Source organism: Carlito syrichta, unplaced genomic scaffold, assembly GCF_000164805.1.
Source record: "Carlito syrichta isolate Samal-C Ts95f unplaced genomic scaffold, Tarsius_syrichta-2.0.1 Scaffold302914, whole genome shotgun sequence".
Classification (NCBI taxonomy): Eukaryota; Metazoa; Chordata; class Mammalia; order Primates; family Tarsiidae; genus Carlito; species Carlito syrichta.
This window is the reverse complement of record NW_007247010.1, coordinates 267,170-287,314: the sequence shown is the minus strand read 5'-3', so window position 1 is coordinate 287,314 and position 20,145 is coordinate 267,170. Positions and strand designations below refer to the sequence as shown.

The window sequence follows — 20,145 nt, the reverse complement described above, 5'->3', positions numbered from 1 at the left end:
GGAGAGGATGTGGTGAAAGGGAACACTTTTACACTGTTGGTGGGAGTATAAACTAGTACAGCCTCTGTGGAAAACAGTGTGGTGTTTCCTAAAAGTTCTGAAATCAACACTCCATTGTTAATAGACAAAGGGAGGGGAAGGGGGAAGATGGCAGCTGAGCCAGTCAGACTATGTGAGTCCCAGTGTGAACGAGTGAGTGTGTGGAAAATTTGTGTATGTGCTGTTGAGTGAGTGGGCATGTGAGTGGCTGGCTGAGTGAGGGCTAGGGAGCTGACGGTCTGGGCTCTCCTGGTATAACGACTGGTACCACAGCTTGGATGGGCTTGGACCGTAGTGATTCCTTGGGATGTAGAAGCCAAGCACCATTTCCTTCCTTCTTTCCTTCTTTCCTTCTTTCCTTCTTTCCTTCCTTCCTTCCTTCCTTCCTTCCTTCCTTCCTTCCTTCCTTCCTTTCTTTCTTTCTTTTTCATCAACAAAACCCTCTCTGGGAAGAAAATGCTGGAAGAGACTATCTAAGTGGGGACTCACGAGCAAGTGACCAGGCCCCTGGTGCAATAGCTGGTGCTGCAGCTTCTCTGTTTGGTCCCTGGGTCTTCTAAGGTTGCAGAAGCTGAGTGCCATTAAAAACAAAAAACAGACAAGTTTTCCTGTGAAAAGCAGCAGGGGGAGACTGTCACTGCAGGCTCTCCCTCACCATTGGCCAAGAGACTGCTGGCTCCAGGCTTTGCACTTCAGCGCCTGGCAGGGCACTGGCAGTAGGGGCTATGGTGGAGTCCAGAGGCAAAGTCCCACAGAAGAGGACAAGAGAGGTACCCCACCACCATCTTGAAGGCAGGGCAGTAAAGTGCTCTGACTCAATCACCATGGAGCAACAGACTGGATCTCTGTGACTGATGGATCAACTACTCAGGGATTAATCATGACCAGAGGGAATATCCTGAAAGCACAAACTTCAGAGGGACCTGACCAATGCTGAATTCCAGGCGCCCCACCCCCTACCCTGTGTTCCAGCTGCAACACAAAGGGTGTGGCCAGAAAAGGATGAGGAAGGACTCCAAAGAGATCAGTGGTGTGTCCGGGGCTGACCCAAAGCCCCACCTCCCCGCAATCACCTGAATGTCAGACCCACATAGCAGGACCACAGCTGAGAGGAACAAACCCAGGTGGAGCCTGGACCTCAGTTGCAATAGGAGAACTCCATTCCAGGATAGGCCTGGTTGGGGCACCCTCTGCAAGTACATACCTGGGGAAAAGACAAACCTGTATCTCCATGTGGGAGTAGATCTTTCTAACCATACAAGATCCCCCCATTTTTTTCCTTTTTCAGTTTCTTTCCTCTTTTATTTGTCATTTTCTATTTATGTCTGTATATGAATGATTAAGCATTCATCTTTCAATTTTCCTGTTGTTATTAGTTTGTTTTTGCTCTTTTCTTCTGTTTTTTTTTTCATTGTTTTATAATTTAAGGTATGTGTCAATATATGTGAGGGTTTGATCTGAATTCCTTTTTATTTTTTATTTTTATTTTTTCTGATCTTTCTGTTTTTCTTCTCTATTCACTTTGTGCTAGGCATGTGTGTGCACGTTTAGTTTTCTTTTTTTGTTTGTTTTGTTACACTTTGTTGTTATTCTAGTTTGTTTTGGGTTGTGTGTGTATGTCTGTGTTTGTATGTATTCAATTGTTTTTTTATTGGTTTCTGCTTTGCATCGTCATATAGAGTGATGATGGAGAGTGGGTCTCAGGGAACACATACCACAATAAGTGAACATAGTAATTTGCAAGTAGTTTCTAAATCCTAGTACCCCATCCCCTACTTTAGTCAAATTTCAAAAACTACAAGAGATAACAAAGCTTCCCATCCACTGTTCAATTTCAAAATAGAACAAATCCAGACCCCAGTTCAGGGAAGAATAGAGGACTGAGCAAACATCAGAAGAGAAAGCCTCTCCCACTGACACTGAATAACAGAAATAAAGGTAAAAACAAGAAATATGTCACAAATGAGGAAAAACCAAAGGAAGACCACAGGCAATTTCAAGTGTACCAAAGACGGAACTCCTGAAAAATCAGACCTTGGTGCCAAAACAATGGAAGTCACCAACAACTGGCCTCAGAATACGACAGGGATTAGGGAATGGATGGAAAGAGTAAATAAGTCTCAAGAAAGGAAAGTAGTAACACTGAAAGAACTTGTAAAAGAGATTTTGGTAATAAAAAATTTCATCTAGGAAATAAATAGATAAGAAGCATGGAAAGTAGAATCAATCTAGCTGAAGAAAGAATCTCAGAACTGGAAGACCAGAACATGGAGTTAACTCAATCTGTAAAAAACATAAAAAGTAGACTCAGAAAGAAAGAACAAACCTACAAGAGTTGTGCGATTATATCAAGAGGCCAAACGTATACCTGAGTGGTATCCCAGAAGAAGAAAGAGAAATGGAGAACAACTGGGAATGAATATTCCAGGAGGTAATCCAAGAAAACTTTCTCCATCTCAATAGAGATGTGACCAACCAAGCACAAGAGATACTGAGAACTCCCACAAGACATCAAAAGAGAAGACCAACCCCTAGACACATAGTAATTCGCCTACACAAAGTAGGCACAAAAGAAAAAATTCTAAAGGCAGCAAGAGAGAAAGATCATACTACCTACCAGGTAAAACCAATCAGAATAGCAGCAGACCTATTGGCAGAAACACTACAAGCAAGAATGAACTGGAGTTCTATATTCAAAGTCCTCAAAGATAAACAGTTTCAACCAAGAATTTCCTATCCAGCCAAGCTCAGCTTCATCAGTGATAGAGAATTAAAACCCTTTCCAGACATCCAATCCCTAAGAGATTTTGCAGCTTCCAGACCAGCTTTACAGGAGACACTTAAAGAGGTATTAAACACAGAAAAAAGGAAAAAAAAAAAGTATGACTACACACTTCCTAAGAGAACAACAGAACACAGAATCAACAGAGAATACAGCACAAGAAACTTGAAAACACACACATACATCAACCTCAAAACCAAAAGAAAACAAGCAAACTATAAGAACCTCATGACAGGGATAAATAATCACATTTTAATAATCAGTCTGAATGTGAATTGACTAAATACACCACTGAAAAGACACAGAATGGCAAACTGGATAAGAAACCATGACCCAATTATTTGCTCCATCCAGGAGACTCATCTCACTACAAGGGATGCACACAGTCACAAAGTTAAAGGATGGAAAACAAGTTTCCAGGCAAGTGGATAACAAAAGAATACAGGGGTTGTAATCTTAATATCAGACAAAACAACCTTTAAGGCATCAAAAATTTAAAAAGATACAAAAGCATGCTATATAATGATAAAATGTTCAATCCATCAGCAAGAAATATTCATCTTAAACATATATGCACCCAACAGAGGGGCACCAGCATTTATAAAGCAACTACTAAATAAACTAAAAAAAGATATTGACTCTAACACTATTATAGCAGGGGACTTGAATACCTCACTAACAGCCCTAGATAAATCATCGAGGCAAAAAATCAACAAGGAGATCCAGAATCTAAACTTGATGCTAGAACAAATGGACTTAATAGGTACCTACAGATTATTCCACCCAACAACCACAGAATATGCATTCTACTGATCACCACATGGAACATACTCCAAGATCAATCACATCCTTGGCCATAAATCAAGCATAAACAATTTCCATAAGGTTAAAATCTTGCCACATATACTCTCAGACCACAGTGGAATAAAAATAAATAGTAACACCAAGAAAATTTCCCCAAAGTCCACAAAGACATGGACATTAAACAGAATGATGCTGAACAACTACTGGGTCAACACTGAAATCAAAGCAGAAATTAAAAGATTCCTGGAAACAAATGAAAATGAAGAAATATCTTACCAAAACCTCTGGGCTGCCATGAAATCACTTCTAAAAGGGGAATTTATATCTCTATGAGCACACAGCAAGAAAATGGAAAGATCACAAGTGAAGAACCTAACAAATTACCTAAGGGATCTGAAAGAGAAGACCACCAAACCCCCAACTTTAACAGAAGAATCCAAATCACCAAAATAAAAGCCCAAATATGGGACAGAGGAGACAAAAATATCATAGAAAACATCAACAAAACAAAAAGCTGGTTCTGTAAAAGAATTAACAAGATTGATGACCCCTAGCCAGATTGACCAAGAAAAAGAGAGAAAAGCCCAAATAAACACAATCAGAAATACAAAAGATCAAATCACAACTGACCCCAAAGAAATATAGAAGAGTATCAGACATTACTATGTACACCTATATGGAAACAAACTTGATAACCTAAATGAAATGAAGGACTTTCTGGCATCACACAACCTCCCCAGGTTGAAATAAGAAAACATCAAGACACTAAATAGACCAATAACAACCCAGGAAATTGACTCTGTCATAAGAAAACTACCTAACAACAACAACAAAAGGCCTGGACAGGATGGTTTCCAGCAGAAATTTACAAAACGTACAAGGAGGAGCTATTGAAAATATTCCAGGCAATTGAGAAAGATGGAATTCTCCCCAAATCATTTTATGGAACTAACATCACACTGATACCCCAACTGGGTAATGATCCAACAAAAAAGAGAACTGTAGGCCAATATCCCTAATGAACATAGATGCAAAAATCCTCAACAAGATTCTAGCAAATCAGATGCAAAAAAAAATCTCAAAAATTATACACCATGACCAAGTGGGCTTTATTCCTATGATGCAGGACTGTTTCAGCAATCACAAGGCCATAAATTTAATGAAATACATCAACAAATGTAAAAACAAGAACCACATGATTATATCACTAGATGCAGAAAAGCTTTTGATAAAATCCAGCATCCTTCTTGGTAAAAACCCTCAAACACCTAGGTATAGAAGGAACATACTTTGAAATAGTAAGTGCCATTTACAATAAACCCACAGCTAACATATTGCTAAATGGACAGAAACTGGAAGCATTTCCTCAGAAAACTGGAATAAGATAAGGCTTCTCACTCTCACCCCTCTTGTTCAACATTGCATTGGAAGTTTTAGCTCAGGCAATTAGACAAGAGAAGGAAATCCGGGATATCCAAATAGGAAAAGAGGAAGTCAAGTTATCCCTCTTTGCTGATGATATGATCCTATACCTTGAAAATCCAAGAGAATCTGTCAAAAGCCTGCTTGCACTGATAAAGGACTTTGGCAAAGTCTTGGGGTACAAAATAAATGTACAAAAGATCATTGCTTTCCTATACACCAACAACAAGCAGGCAGAGACCCAAATTAAAAGCACAATCCCATTTACAATTGCCACACACACACACAAAAATTAAATACTTCGGCATTTTCCTAACTAGAGAAGTGAAAGACCTTTACAATGAGACCTACAAAACACTGCTCAAAGACATCCAAGAAGACACAAACAAATGGAAAAATATTGCATGCTCATGGATAGGAAGAATCAACATTGTTCAGATGTCTGTCCTACCAAAGGCAATCTACAGATTCAAAGCAGTACCCATTAAGTTACTGCCATAATTCTTCTCAGACCTGGAAATGACAATACACAAATTCATATGGAAACACAAATGACCATGAATAGCCAAAACAATCCTTAGCAAAAGAAACAATGCCAGAGGTGTCACACTTCCAGACTTCAAACTTTACAATAAGGCTACAGTAGTCTAAGCAGCCTGATATTGAACAGGCATATAGACCAAGGGAACAGGTTAGAGATTCCAGAAGCAAAACCTCAATTTCTCAACCAACTCTTCTTTGACAAAGCCTTCAGCAACAACCACTGGGGTGAAGAGAACCTATTCAGTAAGTGTTGCTAGGAAAACTGACTGATCATATGCAGATGATTGAAATAGGACCCCTACCTATCACCATACATAAAAATTAACTGTAAGTGAATCAAAGATCCAAACATAAAACTTTAAACTATAAGAATCTGAGAAAACGCAGGAGACACCCTTATGGAAATTGGAACTACCAACCAATTCCTATTCAGCACCCTAAATACTTATACCTTAAGAAATAAGATAGACCAGTGGGACCTCATCAAACTTATGAGCTTCTGCAAAGCAAAAGAAACTATCAAGAGAGCAGGGAGACAGCCCACAGAATGGAAAAATATTTGCCAACTGTATATCTGACAAAGGCCTAACATCTAGGGTCTACAAGGAGCTCAAACGTGCCGAAAGAAAAAAAACAAACAGCTCCATTAAAAAGTGGGCAAAAACATGAATAGGTACTTCTCAAAAGAAGATATACGGGCTACCAACAGACACATGAAAAAATGCTCAGTCTCACTCATCATCAGAAAAATGCAAACAAAATCACATTGAGATACCACCTAATCCCAATAAGAATGGCCATCATTAATAAAACAAACAACAACAGATGCTGGCAAGGATGTGGAGAAAAAGGAACACTTCTATACTGCTGGTGGGAATGCAAACTAGTGCAATCTCTTTGGAAGACAGTGTGACAATATCTGAAAGAACTAGAAATTGACCTTCCATTTGACCTAGCAATTTCCCCAATGGAAATTTACCTGCAGAAACTGAAATCATTCTACAAAAAAGATACCTGCACACGTATGTTTGTTGCAACTCTATTTACAATAGCAAAAACATGGAACCAACCATTCTGCCCATTGAAGCTGGACTGGATTAAAAAAATGTGATACATATACACAAATAATATTATGCAGCCATAAAGAAGGACAAACATATAGACTTTGCAGCAACTTGGGAGGATTAAGAGTTGATCATACTCAGTGATCTCTCATAGAAACAAAGAACAGAGTACCATATGTTCTCACTCATAAGTGGAACTTGAATTATTATAATTATTACAGTACTATAGAAAAGGGATTGGCAGTAGTTGGAAACTGTCAGTGGAGGGGAGCTGGGATTGGCAGTTGACGGAAACTGCTAGGGGACTGAGGGGCATACCTCATCAACAAGGGTACCTGCACAATCAATGTTTGTATTCCTGACCCTGAATTGTACCCCACATCTTTATAATAATAGAAAAAAATAGGCAAAGGGAAAGAAGCAGAGTCCTGGAAGCTGATAGACTTAGAACCACACATACAGAAACTTTTAACATGGTAAGTTCCTTCAGAGACTATGTGTTATTCATTTGGAGTCTAGCAGAAGACTAAATGTTTTTCATGCAGTATAGATTTGTTGGGTTGATTTATATTGAGTTGAAATATAGAGGTTTCGTAAGATTTTTACCATTTTTTAAAACATCTTAGTTTTGGGGTTGATTGAGTTTTCTTTTCCAGTTTTTGAAGGTGTTTCAGCAAAGCAGTGCTTTCTTTTAAATAAAACTGTTCCTTTCTTTTGTTTATGAGGTTGAACGGTATGTATCATTCTGATGAAACTTGGTAATCGCTGTACATGCTTCCTGCTTGCTGTATAACTCATACAAATCTCATCTGTTCTTATGTTGTTTGAAATTTCAAAATAAAATAAATTATGTGAGTAAAAATAGATAAAACTATTTAGAATGTTCATTTTAAAAGCTGTATGTGATTCCCAGGAATTCTGATCAACACCTTTGCCACCAAAGTCGGCTGCAGTTTCTCAGCCTCAGTGCTGTTATTTCAGATGGATAACTTTGTTAGAGAGTGTTGTCCTGTGCAGCATTGCTGGCCTCTTTCCATTAGATGGTCGTAATATCTCTCCAGATGTACAACCAAAACTGTCTCCATATATTGCAAAATGTCCCTAGAGGGCAAAATTGCCTCTGGATAGGGACCTTTCATCTAGTGTCATTGAGTTAATCAGTATAGTCTGCTTTTCATTTGGTAATTATGTGATAATTTCAAATTTGAACATTTTTGTTTAATAAAGGGCCTTACAGGTCTTTTGTTCCAGTGTACCATGCTCTTCTGAAGCTTTCTGTTCTTCAAGGCTTCTTACTCTAGTTTCTATAAGTTGTTCTTCATCTGGTGGAGTTTCCAGATCCTTTTCCAGTCTGATTCCTTTTCTCTAGATTTTCTGGGTTAATGCTCTCTTTAGAATGGAGCAGTTAACACTACTAAGCAGTCTGTATAAGTTAGCATTCACATATGCAGTTGTAAGATCTTTCCATTGATCTAACTGGATTGGGAGAAAGGAGACACCAACATGCAGAGAACTGAATTATGAATACAGCTGGTGGTCGAGAGTGGCTAGTGCCAGAAAGACCTCTCGACCCTGAATGAGTCAAACAAGTGGGTTTATAAAGGCAAAAATTATATAAGCTGTACAGTTTGATTTACAGTTTCTTGGCAGAACATTTGGTTGCAAAAGGGTACAGAGAGCTATGGAATTTGCAACTTTGGAATTTGGAAATTTCCAAGCACCAAGGGGAACAAGAATGAGGGTGTGTGGTGTGATTATGGGAAGGTTATACAAGGGGTTATATCTAGGTTAAGATGGAGGATCTGTTACAAAATGGAGTTACTTATTTCAAGCAAGCTATTACAGGCTATTACAGGTTTTGCAAATAGATATTTCACCATAAAGTGCTTTGGTTTTGATATATTGTATATTCAGGATTACAAATATTACCCATATCTTTATAGTTAATTGTCATATCTTCCCTTTGGAGAATTTTAAAAACTCAAGTCCAAACTTGAGGACAAGTACTAGAAGTACTTTGTAATTGCAACTGGTGAGAAATAAGCACTGAGAGGCAGAGGAAGGGGTGGGAAAATTAGACCCAAACTGCAGAGGGAAGTTCTTTGTTCACGATGTCTCTTACTGTGAATAGTGTTTCTGTTGTATTTTTTTCACAGATGTGACTTTAGCTATTAACCCCTGGAGGCATGTAAAAAAGAGTGCTGAGCTGATCAAACAGTGACTTCTGTGAGTTGGTGCCAAAATCAGTTCTGAGGAGCCCATATAAATCTGACCATCTCCCATTTCCTATCTCCAGAACCATTTTTCTGTTGTTTTAGGTAGGAATCTAATACTGGAGCAGAAGAAGCTCAGTTGTTCATCTGTAATAGCAGACATAAGGAAGATGGGACTTTTTGTTTTCTTTTAAGAAATAGAAAAGCACATTAAGAAATTTGGGGTTTAGTGTTTTTTCAAGGATGCTAAAAATAGATATTTACATGCCCTTTTATAGAATTAGATTATTATAGGAAATAACATATGAAATGTCACTTAGAAATCTGATTCCTTGCCTTTGATCCTTTAGGATATACTTTATGAGGTCCATGCTTTTTTTTCCCCCTACGATGTTTTTGTTTACTGAGAATGGTAACTGGGAAAATTAATTATGATTTCCTTTAGGAACCCAAACCTTAATACTGGTGCTAACAGAAAAGTACCAGTCTATAAACCATTCTGTGAGGTCCTCTGTATGGATTATCTCATTTATTCTTCACTGCTATCCTATGGAACAGGTATTTTTATTGTCCAAATTTTACATAAAATTATATGCCAAATCATTCTACAAAAAAGAATTGCAGCACTATTCACAATAGCAAAAACATGGATCCAACTGTGCTGCCCATCAAAAGTGGACTAGATTTTTTAAAATGTGGTACATATACATGATGGAATATTATGCAACCATAAAGAAGGACAAAATTATGGACGTTGTGCAATTTGGATGGATTTAGAATCTATCATACTCAGTGATCTATCACAGAAACAAAGAACTGAGTACCACATGTTCTCATTCATAAGTGGATCCTGAACATTTATCATATTACTACAAGAAAGAGATTGGCAGTAGCGGGACACTGCCAGGGGAGGGAGGGACACATAACATTACTAAGGGTACCTGATACCAAACAAGGTTAAGGAGATTCAAACTATACCTATATGATGACCACTTATGTAGTTAATCCTGAATTGTACCCCATCTTTAAAATTAAAAATTAAATAATATTCAAAGAAAGATAAGTAATTCCCCAAACTCATACCACTGGTAGTTGGCAGAGTTGGGATTGAATCCCAGGTATCTGGATCTGGAGTCTATGTTCCTAGCCTTTACATTATTCTGTCTCCATTGCTATTGTTTGTGAGAATTGATGTACATATTTGTGTCCATTCTATCTATATTCCTTATGATTTCAACCTTTATTGTTTGAGATGACATCGTCCTAGATTTTGAGACCTATTCATATTAAGATGCATTTGATTCATTACAGCCTTGATTTAAACTGTATGCAACAAGTTTTTCTGCAGAAAGTTTGTGTTCCTTTGCTTTAGAGATGTTTGTGTTTCTTTGACATATTTTAAAGAAATTATCCTCTGATCAATTTTGATGTTCAAAAGTAATTATTTGTTTATTTCCTTACAAAATAAACTTGTAGTAGATAGCAAAAAGAAGTGTGCCATTCTCTTAATAGTAGCAGAGTTTGGGGAGAGGGAACATAAGGGATAGGAGGTACTTTATTATGGTCATTTTGGACATACCATATAACTATAAACACCCACCATCATCAATATTAGTTTGTGATTAGGTTTTTAATTTAGGTAAAGTTCACGAGATACAATTAACCATTGTAAAGTGTATGTTGAATTCAGTGGCATTGTCAAGTGTTGTACAACCACCACCTCTATCTAGTCTCAAACATTTTCATGACCTCAAAAGGATACCCCATACCCATTAGCCGTCACTCCTCATTCCATTCTCTCACCGTCTCCTGGCAAACAGTAATCTGCTATCTCTATAGATTTCCCTATTCTGGATACTACATATAAACAGAATTGTATATAACTTTCTGTGTTTGGCTTCTTTTACTTAGCATGCTTTTGAAATTTACCATGTTGTAGCATATTTCCATACTTCAGTTCTTTTTATGACTGAGTAATATTCCACTGATGGATAATACTGTATTTTATTTATCCATTTATAAGTTGATGGACATTTGGCTTGTTTCTACCTTTTGACTATCATGAATAGTGCTGCTATGAACATTCACGTAGAAGTTTTTGTTTGAATCCTATTTTCAGGTGTTTTTCACCTAGGAGTAGAATTGTTGGGTCATATGATAACTCTAAATGTACTTTTTGAAAAACCACTGAACTGTTTTCCTTAGCATTTTAATTCCCACCAGCACTGTTCAAAGTTTCCAGTTTCTCTACATCCTAACCAACACGTATTACCTCCTTTAAAAAAACAACAAAAAATTATGGCCACCCTGGGTGTGAAATGGTATTGTGATACACTTTTAATTTTATGTATTTTAACTTTTATTCTGAAAAATAATAAATATGTTTTTTAGAAGTTTTAGCTATAAATGTGAAGTGGGTTTTTTTTTTTCAAGACTGATCAACTACAGATTGGAAAAGAAGTATTGGTTCAGTTTTGGGTATGAATCCCAGGTCTTTCATTCACTAGTTTTGTGATTTCAGAAAAAAATTTCTTAACTCTTGTGAATCTCAGTGTTCTCATTTCTAAAATGAGGACAGTATACACTGTACAATGTGTTATATGGGCAGTGGATAAGAGGTTATGAATTTCTATTATAGGAGTAGCCATCACACAGTGTGTGTTTGGTAAATGCTCATTTCCTTTTCTCCCTTTGTTCTGTTTTTACGCTAAATATTTTACTACCCTTATCTAGATTATCCACTGTCACTTTCCTAATAATGATGATCCAAATTTTCTCCTACCATATTATAATAGTCTCCTGTTTTCCCAGCCTCTATCCTCGCCTTGTGTCATTTTCTTCCTCTGTTGGAACACCTACTCTGTTGGAACACTGTTGCTGAGATCAGGACAGTGGCACTGGAAATGAAGAAGGCACAGATGTGCATGGTGTTCATATTAAATGTTTAAACTCACATGTATTCTTTCCTGGCCTGAGGTGTCTGCGTCACCAAAACAAGATTGTAAATCTTTGAGAACAGGGCTCCTTTCTTTTTTTTAATATACAGTGACTGATATAGTACTGAGTACTTAATAGAGACTAAACATATGAGAGTCTGGTTAATATAATTGTGTATATTCCCCTGAAAGTGAGATTTCAGTTTGGTTTATATTGTCACACTCATCAGTTGTGTGAACCAATTATAACTTCATACACATTTATGTTAAGCTTTTGGAATCGATCTGCAGATGTTCTGACAAGATTTATTTAACTTCATGGTTTTAAACCCTAGGTTTCCCTCTCCCCTCCCCTGCTGCTGAATAAATAATTTCAGACACAGAGGTCACTCTCTTTGGCATACTTTGCTTTCCAAGCTTGAAGCTGTGCTTTGAATTATGAAGAAATTTATTGTAAAGCATGCGTTCAGATTTCAAGTTTACAGTGAAATTCTACAGCCAACTAAACTTTTACAAAAGGATGTAGAAAGAATGTGTGCATATAAACTTGGCATTGGCAGCTGGACGGAACCTCACTGAAATAATTTTCTTTCCTTTTTTTTTTTTTTTTATTTTTTTGAGTTGGAGTCTCACTCTGTCACCCAGACTGGAGTGCAGTGGCCGCTCCTGGCCACTGCAGCCTCGACCTGCTGGGCTCCGGCCATCCTTCCGCCTCAGCCTTCCAAGTAGCCGGAACTACAGGTGCACTACCACGCCCGGCTAATTTTTTGATTTATTGTAGAGATGAGGTCTCACCAAATTGCCCAGGGAGGGTGGGGCACAGGGGTCATCGCTTTTGGTGAAAAATTGCTGAACATTCAGCACAGAGTGGGTAGGTGCACTCATAAATCAGCCATCATGAAATCAGCAAATGGGTTGAAAGAATCTAAAATTTAAAAATCACTGAAGCCGAATACAGCCTCTCACAACAATGCTAGGTGGTACACTGATGCCAGTGGGTTCCTCCAACACTTACCTTGTGAGGAAACCTGTAGTACAAGGGGCCTGCCCTCCAAAAGATATTCTGTTTTTGTTTGTTTGCTTTTGTTGGGATCCCTCTTTGTATATAAACTCTACCTCCTTCAGTCAAAGTACAGGATATTTTCATCATCCCAGAAAGCACCTTCTTGCCTTTTTGCAAAGTCCATCTGACTCCAGGCTTTCTAGGAAGATAGATCGATCTTTAAAAATTTTTAAGATTTTACTCTTTTGTCTCTTGGCTTACTTTGCTTCTCAAGAGAAATCGGCTGTCATCTTATCTTTGTGCCTCTATGTAATTCTCCCCCCGTATCTGCCTTTAAGATGTAATCTATGTCACTGGATTTTTGCAATTTGATTATGATGTGCCTTACTTTGGCGTTTTTGTGTGTTTATTCTGATGGGTTTTTTTTTTGGTGTATGCTTTCTCAATATGTGGGTTTATACTTTTCACCAAATTTGAAAAACATGTTTATTTTTCATTCTGGAATTCCAATTATATGTAAGGTAGAATGCTTGGTGCTGTCCCACAAGTCACTTAAATTATTATTTTTTTCTTTGCCTTTTTGTCTCTGTTTTTTTACTTTGGAAGGTTTCTGTTACCATGTCAACTAATTTTCTCTTTGGTAATATCTATTTTGTTGCTAAGCGCATGTAGAGAATTTTTCATTTCAGATAATGTAGTTTTTCAGCTCTAAAAGTTCCATTTAAAAAAATATTTCCCGTTTCTCTCCTTCACATTTTTCTGTTTTTCTTTTAATTATTGAGCATAATTACAGTAGTTGTTTAAAAGTTCCTGTCTATTAATTCCCTCATCTGACATTTCTGTTGAATGATTCCTAACTGCCCCTCCCCAGTTAGGGCTTACATTTTCCTTCTTATTGACATCAGTTTGGATGTTGTGAATGATATATTGCTGAATGCCTGGATTTTGTTGTCTTCCTTTAAAGAATATTTGTTTTGGCTGGGCTCGGTGGCTCAGCCTGTAATCCTGTGCTTAGGGAGGCCGAGGTGAGAGAATTGCCTGAACCCGCGGATTTGAGACCCGCCTGGGCGATTTGGCGAGACCTCATCTCTACAATAAATCAAAAATTAGCGGGGCGTGGTAGTGCGCGCCTGTAGTTCCAGCTACTTGGAAGGCTGAGGCAGAAGGACTGCAGGAGCCCCAGCAGGTCGAGGCTGCCGTGGCTGGGAGTGTGCCACTGCACTCCAGTCTGGGCGACAGAGTGAGAATCCAACTCAAAAAAAAAAAAAAGAATATTTGTTTTGGCAGGTAGTTACTTGTGGATCAGTTTGTATTCAGGCATTTTTAAAATTTTGGTAGAACAGGAGAGTAACCTTAACTTAAGGATTATTTTAGTTCTATTACTAAAGCATGCTTCTTCTAGGCTCTCCAGTGAATGCCCTCATGCTGAACAAGGTTTTCCTGAATGGTTAGGACTCATAAATCTCTAGCAGTTATTTGTTGCCTAGACTTGTGGGGTCTCACCCCATACATGTGTAGGTTAGTATTTAATCAGTATCTCAAAGGAGCCTACATCTATTTCTGGAATTATTTCTCTTCTGTGGTACTGTGGCCCATAGATTTCAGCTGCCTTATCCTCCCTGGGTTTTTTTTATTTTAATTTTTTAAAATTATTTTCTGTAACCTAAGATCCCTATGCTCTTATTGCGTTCCCTTTCCTGTACCATGGTCTGGAAAGTGTGATGAACAGAAAACCAGGACAATCACAGGTCTCTCCTCATTTGTGTACTTCTTTTTGCACTGCCCGTTGTTTGATACCTGAAAAGAATGATTTCGTAGATTTTGTCCAGATTTTTGGTTGCTTACAGTGGGAGGACAGGTTTTTTGTTTTTTTTTTAAACCAGTAGTTTCATCATGGGTGGACCCAGAAGTTATGAGAAATTTAATTCTAAAAGGTACATTGCAAGGCAGGCTATTTTTACATTACTTTTAATTAATGAAGCTTTATTAAATTTTAGTCTATAGTGCTTTTAATTTTAAAGATGGGTTTTTGTGATATGTGAGTAAACTCTCTAAAGCCTTGAAAATGGTGAATTTATTTTCTTTTTAAAGGTTTTTTCTTGTGGAGAGGTTATTCGTGTGAAGATCCTTGGAATTTTGGCTCTTATTGATGAAGGTGAAACAGATTGGAAATTAATTGCTATCAATGTGAATGATCCTGAAGCCTCAAAGTTTCATGGTGAGATTGTTTCTTTCTTGAAAACAAAAGTAAATTAGTATGTTATTGGAATTCTTAGAGCTTAAACTACAATTTAAATATTTGGGAGTTAAATTTATGTGTGTGTGTGTTTTTATTTTCTCCCCATGAAATATAAGGACAATTCAATACGATTTTGTCTGAGTTGTATCATTGCTAGGAGGAGTAGGAGAGAGGAAAAGATGTAGACAAATGATATTTTAAACTAAGAAAGTACATCCTATGGGTTTCCTTTCATTTCTTTATCCTCCCCACTTTTATTACTGCTCCTCCCTTTTGCTCCTTCCTTCCTTCCTTTCCTCCTTTCTTCTTTTCTTCCTTCCATGAGTTCAATGGCCCAATTGCTGTTGGGTTTTCTTGTGAGTTTTGAGTGAAAGCATCCTTTGGCTAGGAGTAAAAGCACATAATACTGGCATTTTTACCTTGAAATCTTTTTTGCAAATGTAACTAACAAGAGAAAACTAAGGAGGGAGTGTTCATCAGTGATAAAGCTATTTCTATACCTAGTTTTTGTCTTGTCTTATACAAATGAACTGCCCTCTAATGAAATTTTGGTATCCCAGAAATTTAAGTTCTGGAAATACTTTGGCATGATTTGGAGTTGATTTTCTTTAGAGTCAGATATACTTCATTTTGAGTTCTGGCTATGTTATTTCCTAGATGAGTGACTTTGTGTAGATTGTTTCTGAATTTCGCTTTGCTCATCTATAAAGGAAGATTATTATGTCTACTTATAAGGTTGTTGGGCGTATAAAAGATGATTGCTTTAAAGTATCTGGTTTTTATATACTAAGTGTTAAAATATATGGCAACTATTATTCTTTGACCAGTTTTTCCCCCATTTTTTTTTTTTTTTTTGTTTCAGTTTCATCCTTATTCAGGATCCTGGTTCTTTTTGAACCTCAATTCCTTTTTTTTTTTTGAGTTGAAGTCTCACTCTGTCGCCTGGACTGGAGTGCAGTGGCTGCTCCCGGCCACCGCAGCCTCGAACCTGCTGGGCTTTGGCAATCCTTCCGCCTCAGCCTTCTGAGTAGCCGGAATTACAGGCGTGCGCTACCACACCCGGCTGATTTTTTGATTTATTGTAGAGATGAGGTCTCGCCTGCCCAGGCGGATCTCGAACCCGCGGGCTCAGGCAATCCACTCACCTCAGCCTCCCAAAGGCACGAGATTACAGGCTGAGCCACCGAGCCCGGCTTGAACCTCAATTCTAAACTGGAAATTATACCATTTCTAAGATGACTGAACCTCATTAGCACTCATTGTATTAACCACTCCTAGGTTACTTACATAAAAAGCCTTTTCTCGCACATGAAACAGAAAAGGAATTTTTTTCTTTTCTTTTTTTCCTTTTTTGGCCATTTTTGGATATAATTGAGAAAGGAAGAGATCTGATGGGGTGAAGTGCACATAACCTCAGGGTCAAAACTAAAACGTGAAAACTGCACTTAAAATGAGCCTTAAGTCTATAAACCATATATATTTCTTATCTATCTCATTATTTTATCCTGGTTTTGAATATTTTTATGTTTCTCATACATATATATATAAGAATAGTAAATAAATTTCATCCAGTTTTTAAAAATTTTTAGTGCCACAGCAAGCTAAAACAAACCATCCAATAATTTATTTGTGATCTGCCACACCAAAGTCATGAAACTCTAGTAAGGGATACCCTTTAAACTGGAGAAACTGAGTACCTGAATGAAACTAGTTTTTAGGGAAAATTAGCTCATCACTGTTTTATAGATATTACTGTTCTTAATTTAGAAGATGCTCTGAAATTAAAATAACATACCCAAATTTATGTCTAGTAAATTGTACATGATTTGAACTCACTTCTGTCTGATTGTAAAAAGTGAGTTGTATTTTAGTAGTACTATACTGACTGATATATTGTTCATCTGTAGTACTATTCTGAGCAACTCACACTTGATTCTAATTATTTATAGTTTTTGTAACTAGCACTGTTGAAGCCAGGTCACGTAAGCCTGAGTACCTCACTCCTTCTTGAGCTTCCTAAGCCTTAGAATGAATAATTTTAATTTTATTCATTGTATTTCTGTTGTATACTCAGAATAGAGATGACTTTGCATTTTGGACATCTTTCTAAACTCCTTTTGTTTTTGCTTATATGAAGAGACATGCAGAAGTACTAAAGCCAGTTGCTGATTTAGGTTGACAAGAAATTCTTAGAATTGAATAATTAAATCAAGATATTATTGGTTTTGGGGAAAAGGACATTTTTTATTCCACTAAAAGTGAATACATATTATTTTCATCATGAAATATCTAACAATTATTCTTCAAATGTATTTTTAAAATTCTAAAATTAAAAGACTGGTTGATATTATTGACATGTTTTGCTCTGAAATGATATGTGTTTTGTATTTATTTCCAGAATAAGTAAAATATATAGGGAAAATGGAAATTGTTCATTTAAAGGATATTTGTATATATTGTTCACACCTTAAGTACTTTTCTTCTGTATCTGGATTTTGTAAAATAAGTTTGGTAGTTTTAAGAGTTTTAAGTTTTTTTCTCATTCCTTTAGCCTTCATATTATTGTTAATATATTCCACATATCTTCATTGGATTTTCTTCTTTCTTCTCCCTTACTTTATAGGCACCCAAGGAAAATAGATGTAGGCACAAATTGAAAGGCAGAAGAAATTATAATATAATTTTTTTTTAAAGTCATATTATGCTTAGTCATAATGTGATTTTTAAAAATCATTTAATAATAGCTTACCCTATATAGCAGCTTATTTTTTTTCTTACTTAAAATTCAAATTTTGACCTATGCAAATATTTATGGACAGAAATCATTACTGATCAGAATTTTTCTCCTTAGCTCCTTAGTTTGGTGTGCTGTTTTATGTTTTCTTTAGAGTCTGTAAGAGGGGAAGGCTGGGGTACTGAGTGAGACTCTGAAATGTTCAGTAATTGCAGGTGTTAAAAGCTTCCTAAATTTGTGAAGAACTTTTTAAAAAGTTTTTTCTAAAGAGATTGTTTATATGAAGTAATTACAATATTTAATGGTTTTTCTAGTGTATCATAATAATTAATTCATCTTCTAAAGTTACCTAACTCATAATTTGAGAAGAGTTTAAGTATTGTTATTTTATATGATGATACAGGTTAAAAATAGAACCTTATCAGGGGCGAGCAGGCCTCAGAAATAGGAGAATTAGCTTCATAGTTTTGAGATTAGATGAGATGCCTTTTATGAAAACTAATAATTTGATTGTAGTAAGGTAATAGATATTTGGACTCATATGATTAAGTCATTATTAGCTAATAGGTATTAAAATTTTTGATTTTTTTTTTTACAATTTTTGAAAAATTATCTTTAATCAACAATATTTAATCTTAAATCAAGCGACTTAAAACATTTTTGGTGTGTCTTTCTTCTTTCTAAAATCACAAAAACAGGATTTTAGGTGGCATTTCTTAAATTATAAAATGAATCTATCCTTTGAAATAAAAACTCAGAAGTATAAAATGAAAGCTAAAGTTCTCTTTTTCCCATGTGTTTTTAGTTCTTTTGAGTGTCTGCTTCTATTCTACAGTATTATTATATAAATATTATTCACCTAGCTTATCATACTATTTATTAAATGATCAATTTTGGACAGACTGTTCTCTGAGCCTGCTGTGCAGCTATTTTTGTTTTCATCATCCTCCTGGGTTAGTTCTACTCTTCTTTAAATTCTGTCATTCCCTCTTCTTTGTTTTCCTTTTTCATTATTGACTGGTGTACGTTTTTCCATGCAGCAAATTTAAATATAAATTGCTGCATATGAATTAGAATTTCTACCGCAAGGAGTAAGTGATTTTTATGACAATTTAAACTTTTGGCATCTACCCTTCTTGGCATTTTAATAGACAGATAATTAAGAAAAAAGATGAAAAACTTTTAGGCAAGGTCAACTATCTGGTAATTTTTTCTAAAATATAGTATTCTGGACATGTGTGTAATACAGACATTTATAGAGTTTTTTTAATGTTCTATATTTCATTGTTATTTAGACTTTTTTTTTTTTTTTTTTTGAGTTGGAGTCTCACTCTGTCGCCCAGACTGGAGTGCAGTGGCCGCTCTCGGCCACTGCAGCCTCGACCTGCTGGGCTCCAGCGATCTTCCGCCTCAGCCTTCCAAGTAGCTGGAATTATAGGCACGCGCTACCACGCCGGCTGATTTTTTGATTTATTGTAGAGATGAGGTCTCGCTGCCCAGGCGGGTCTCGAACCCACGGGCTCAGGCAATCCACTCACCTCAGCCTCCCAAAGGCGCGGGATTACAGGCTGAGCCACCGAGCCCGGCTCTATTTAGACATTTAAAAATTAAATGTGTATTAATTTCCACTACCTTATGAAAAGGAAGCTGTTATTTTACATGGTTATTCAAATTTTTCCTTTTTTGAAAATAAAGAAATCTTTTTTAGTTTATAGACAGTATGTTCCTACCTACATATATATGTATATATATATATATTTTTTTTTTTTTTCTTTTTACCCTATTAATATGGACATATTTAAGTTGTGACTCTTCAAAGAAGTTTTGGGGTTGTTTCATTTGTGATAAAATAATTTTTTGTCCTATTGAACATATATGCAGACTTGATAAACTATAATGTTGTTCTAATATTTATAGTTTTTACTTTGACATAACTGAACTAAAACTAACCATTACTAGTTTAGCATGTTTCAGTTACTTAAAAAACTGTTGTTTCTAGCTATATATCTATAATTTTAACACTGCTTTAAATCTTCTAGTTTTGCCTTTTGAAACTGGAGTAGCCACCACACAAATATAAAAAAAAAAGGTCTAAACATTTGAAACCAAATTCCTTGTACTCTCTGATACAAAATTGGTCACTTTGGCAGGCTCATTGACACTTGGAGAGCACTAAGACCATTTTATGCACTGTAATTAGATTTCAGGCCCTAATGCTCTTAATGGTACCTTAATGGCCTGAAAGAGTTAATAAGACTCCCAGGGCACCTGAATTGTTACTAGAGAATGCCTTGGCCATTATGGATAATAGCACTTGGGTATGAAATAACCAAGTTTAGAGCATTTTAAGAAGATTGAAATGCTAG

The 20,145-nt window shown here is 36.4% G+C and overlaps 1 protein-coding gene across 2 annotated transcripts in view; it reads left to right on the top strand.

The window, feature by feature from the left end:
* PPA2 (pyrophosphatase (inorganic) 2) overlaps positions 1-20,145 on the top strand; it is a 117,593-nt gene that overhangs the window by 49,360 nt on the left and 48,088 nt on the right. For both annotated transcript variants that reach the window (XM_021711921.1, XM_008057260.1), the window contains one exon: positions 14,898-15,024. In XM_021711921.1, the coding sequence (XP_021567596.1) occupies positions 14,898-15,024 (127 nt within the window). The remainder of the gene's footprint in view (positions 1-14,897; positions 15,025-20,145) is intronic.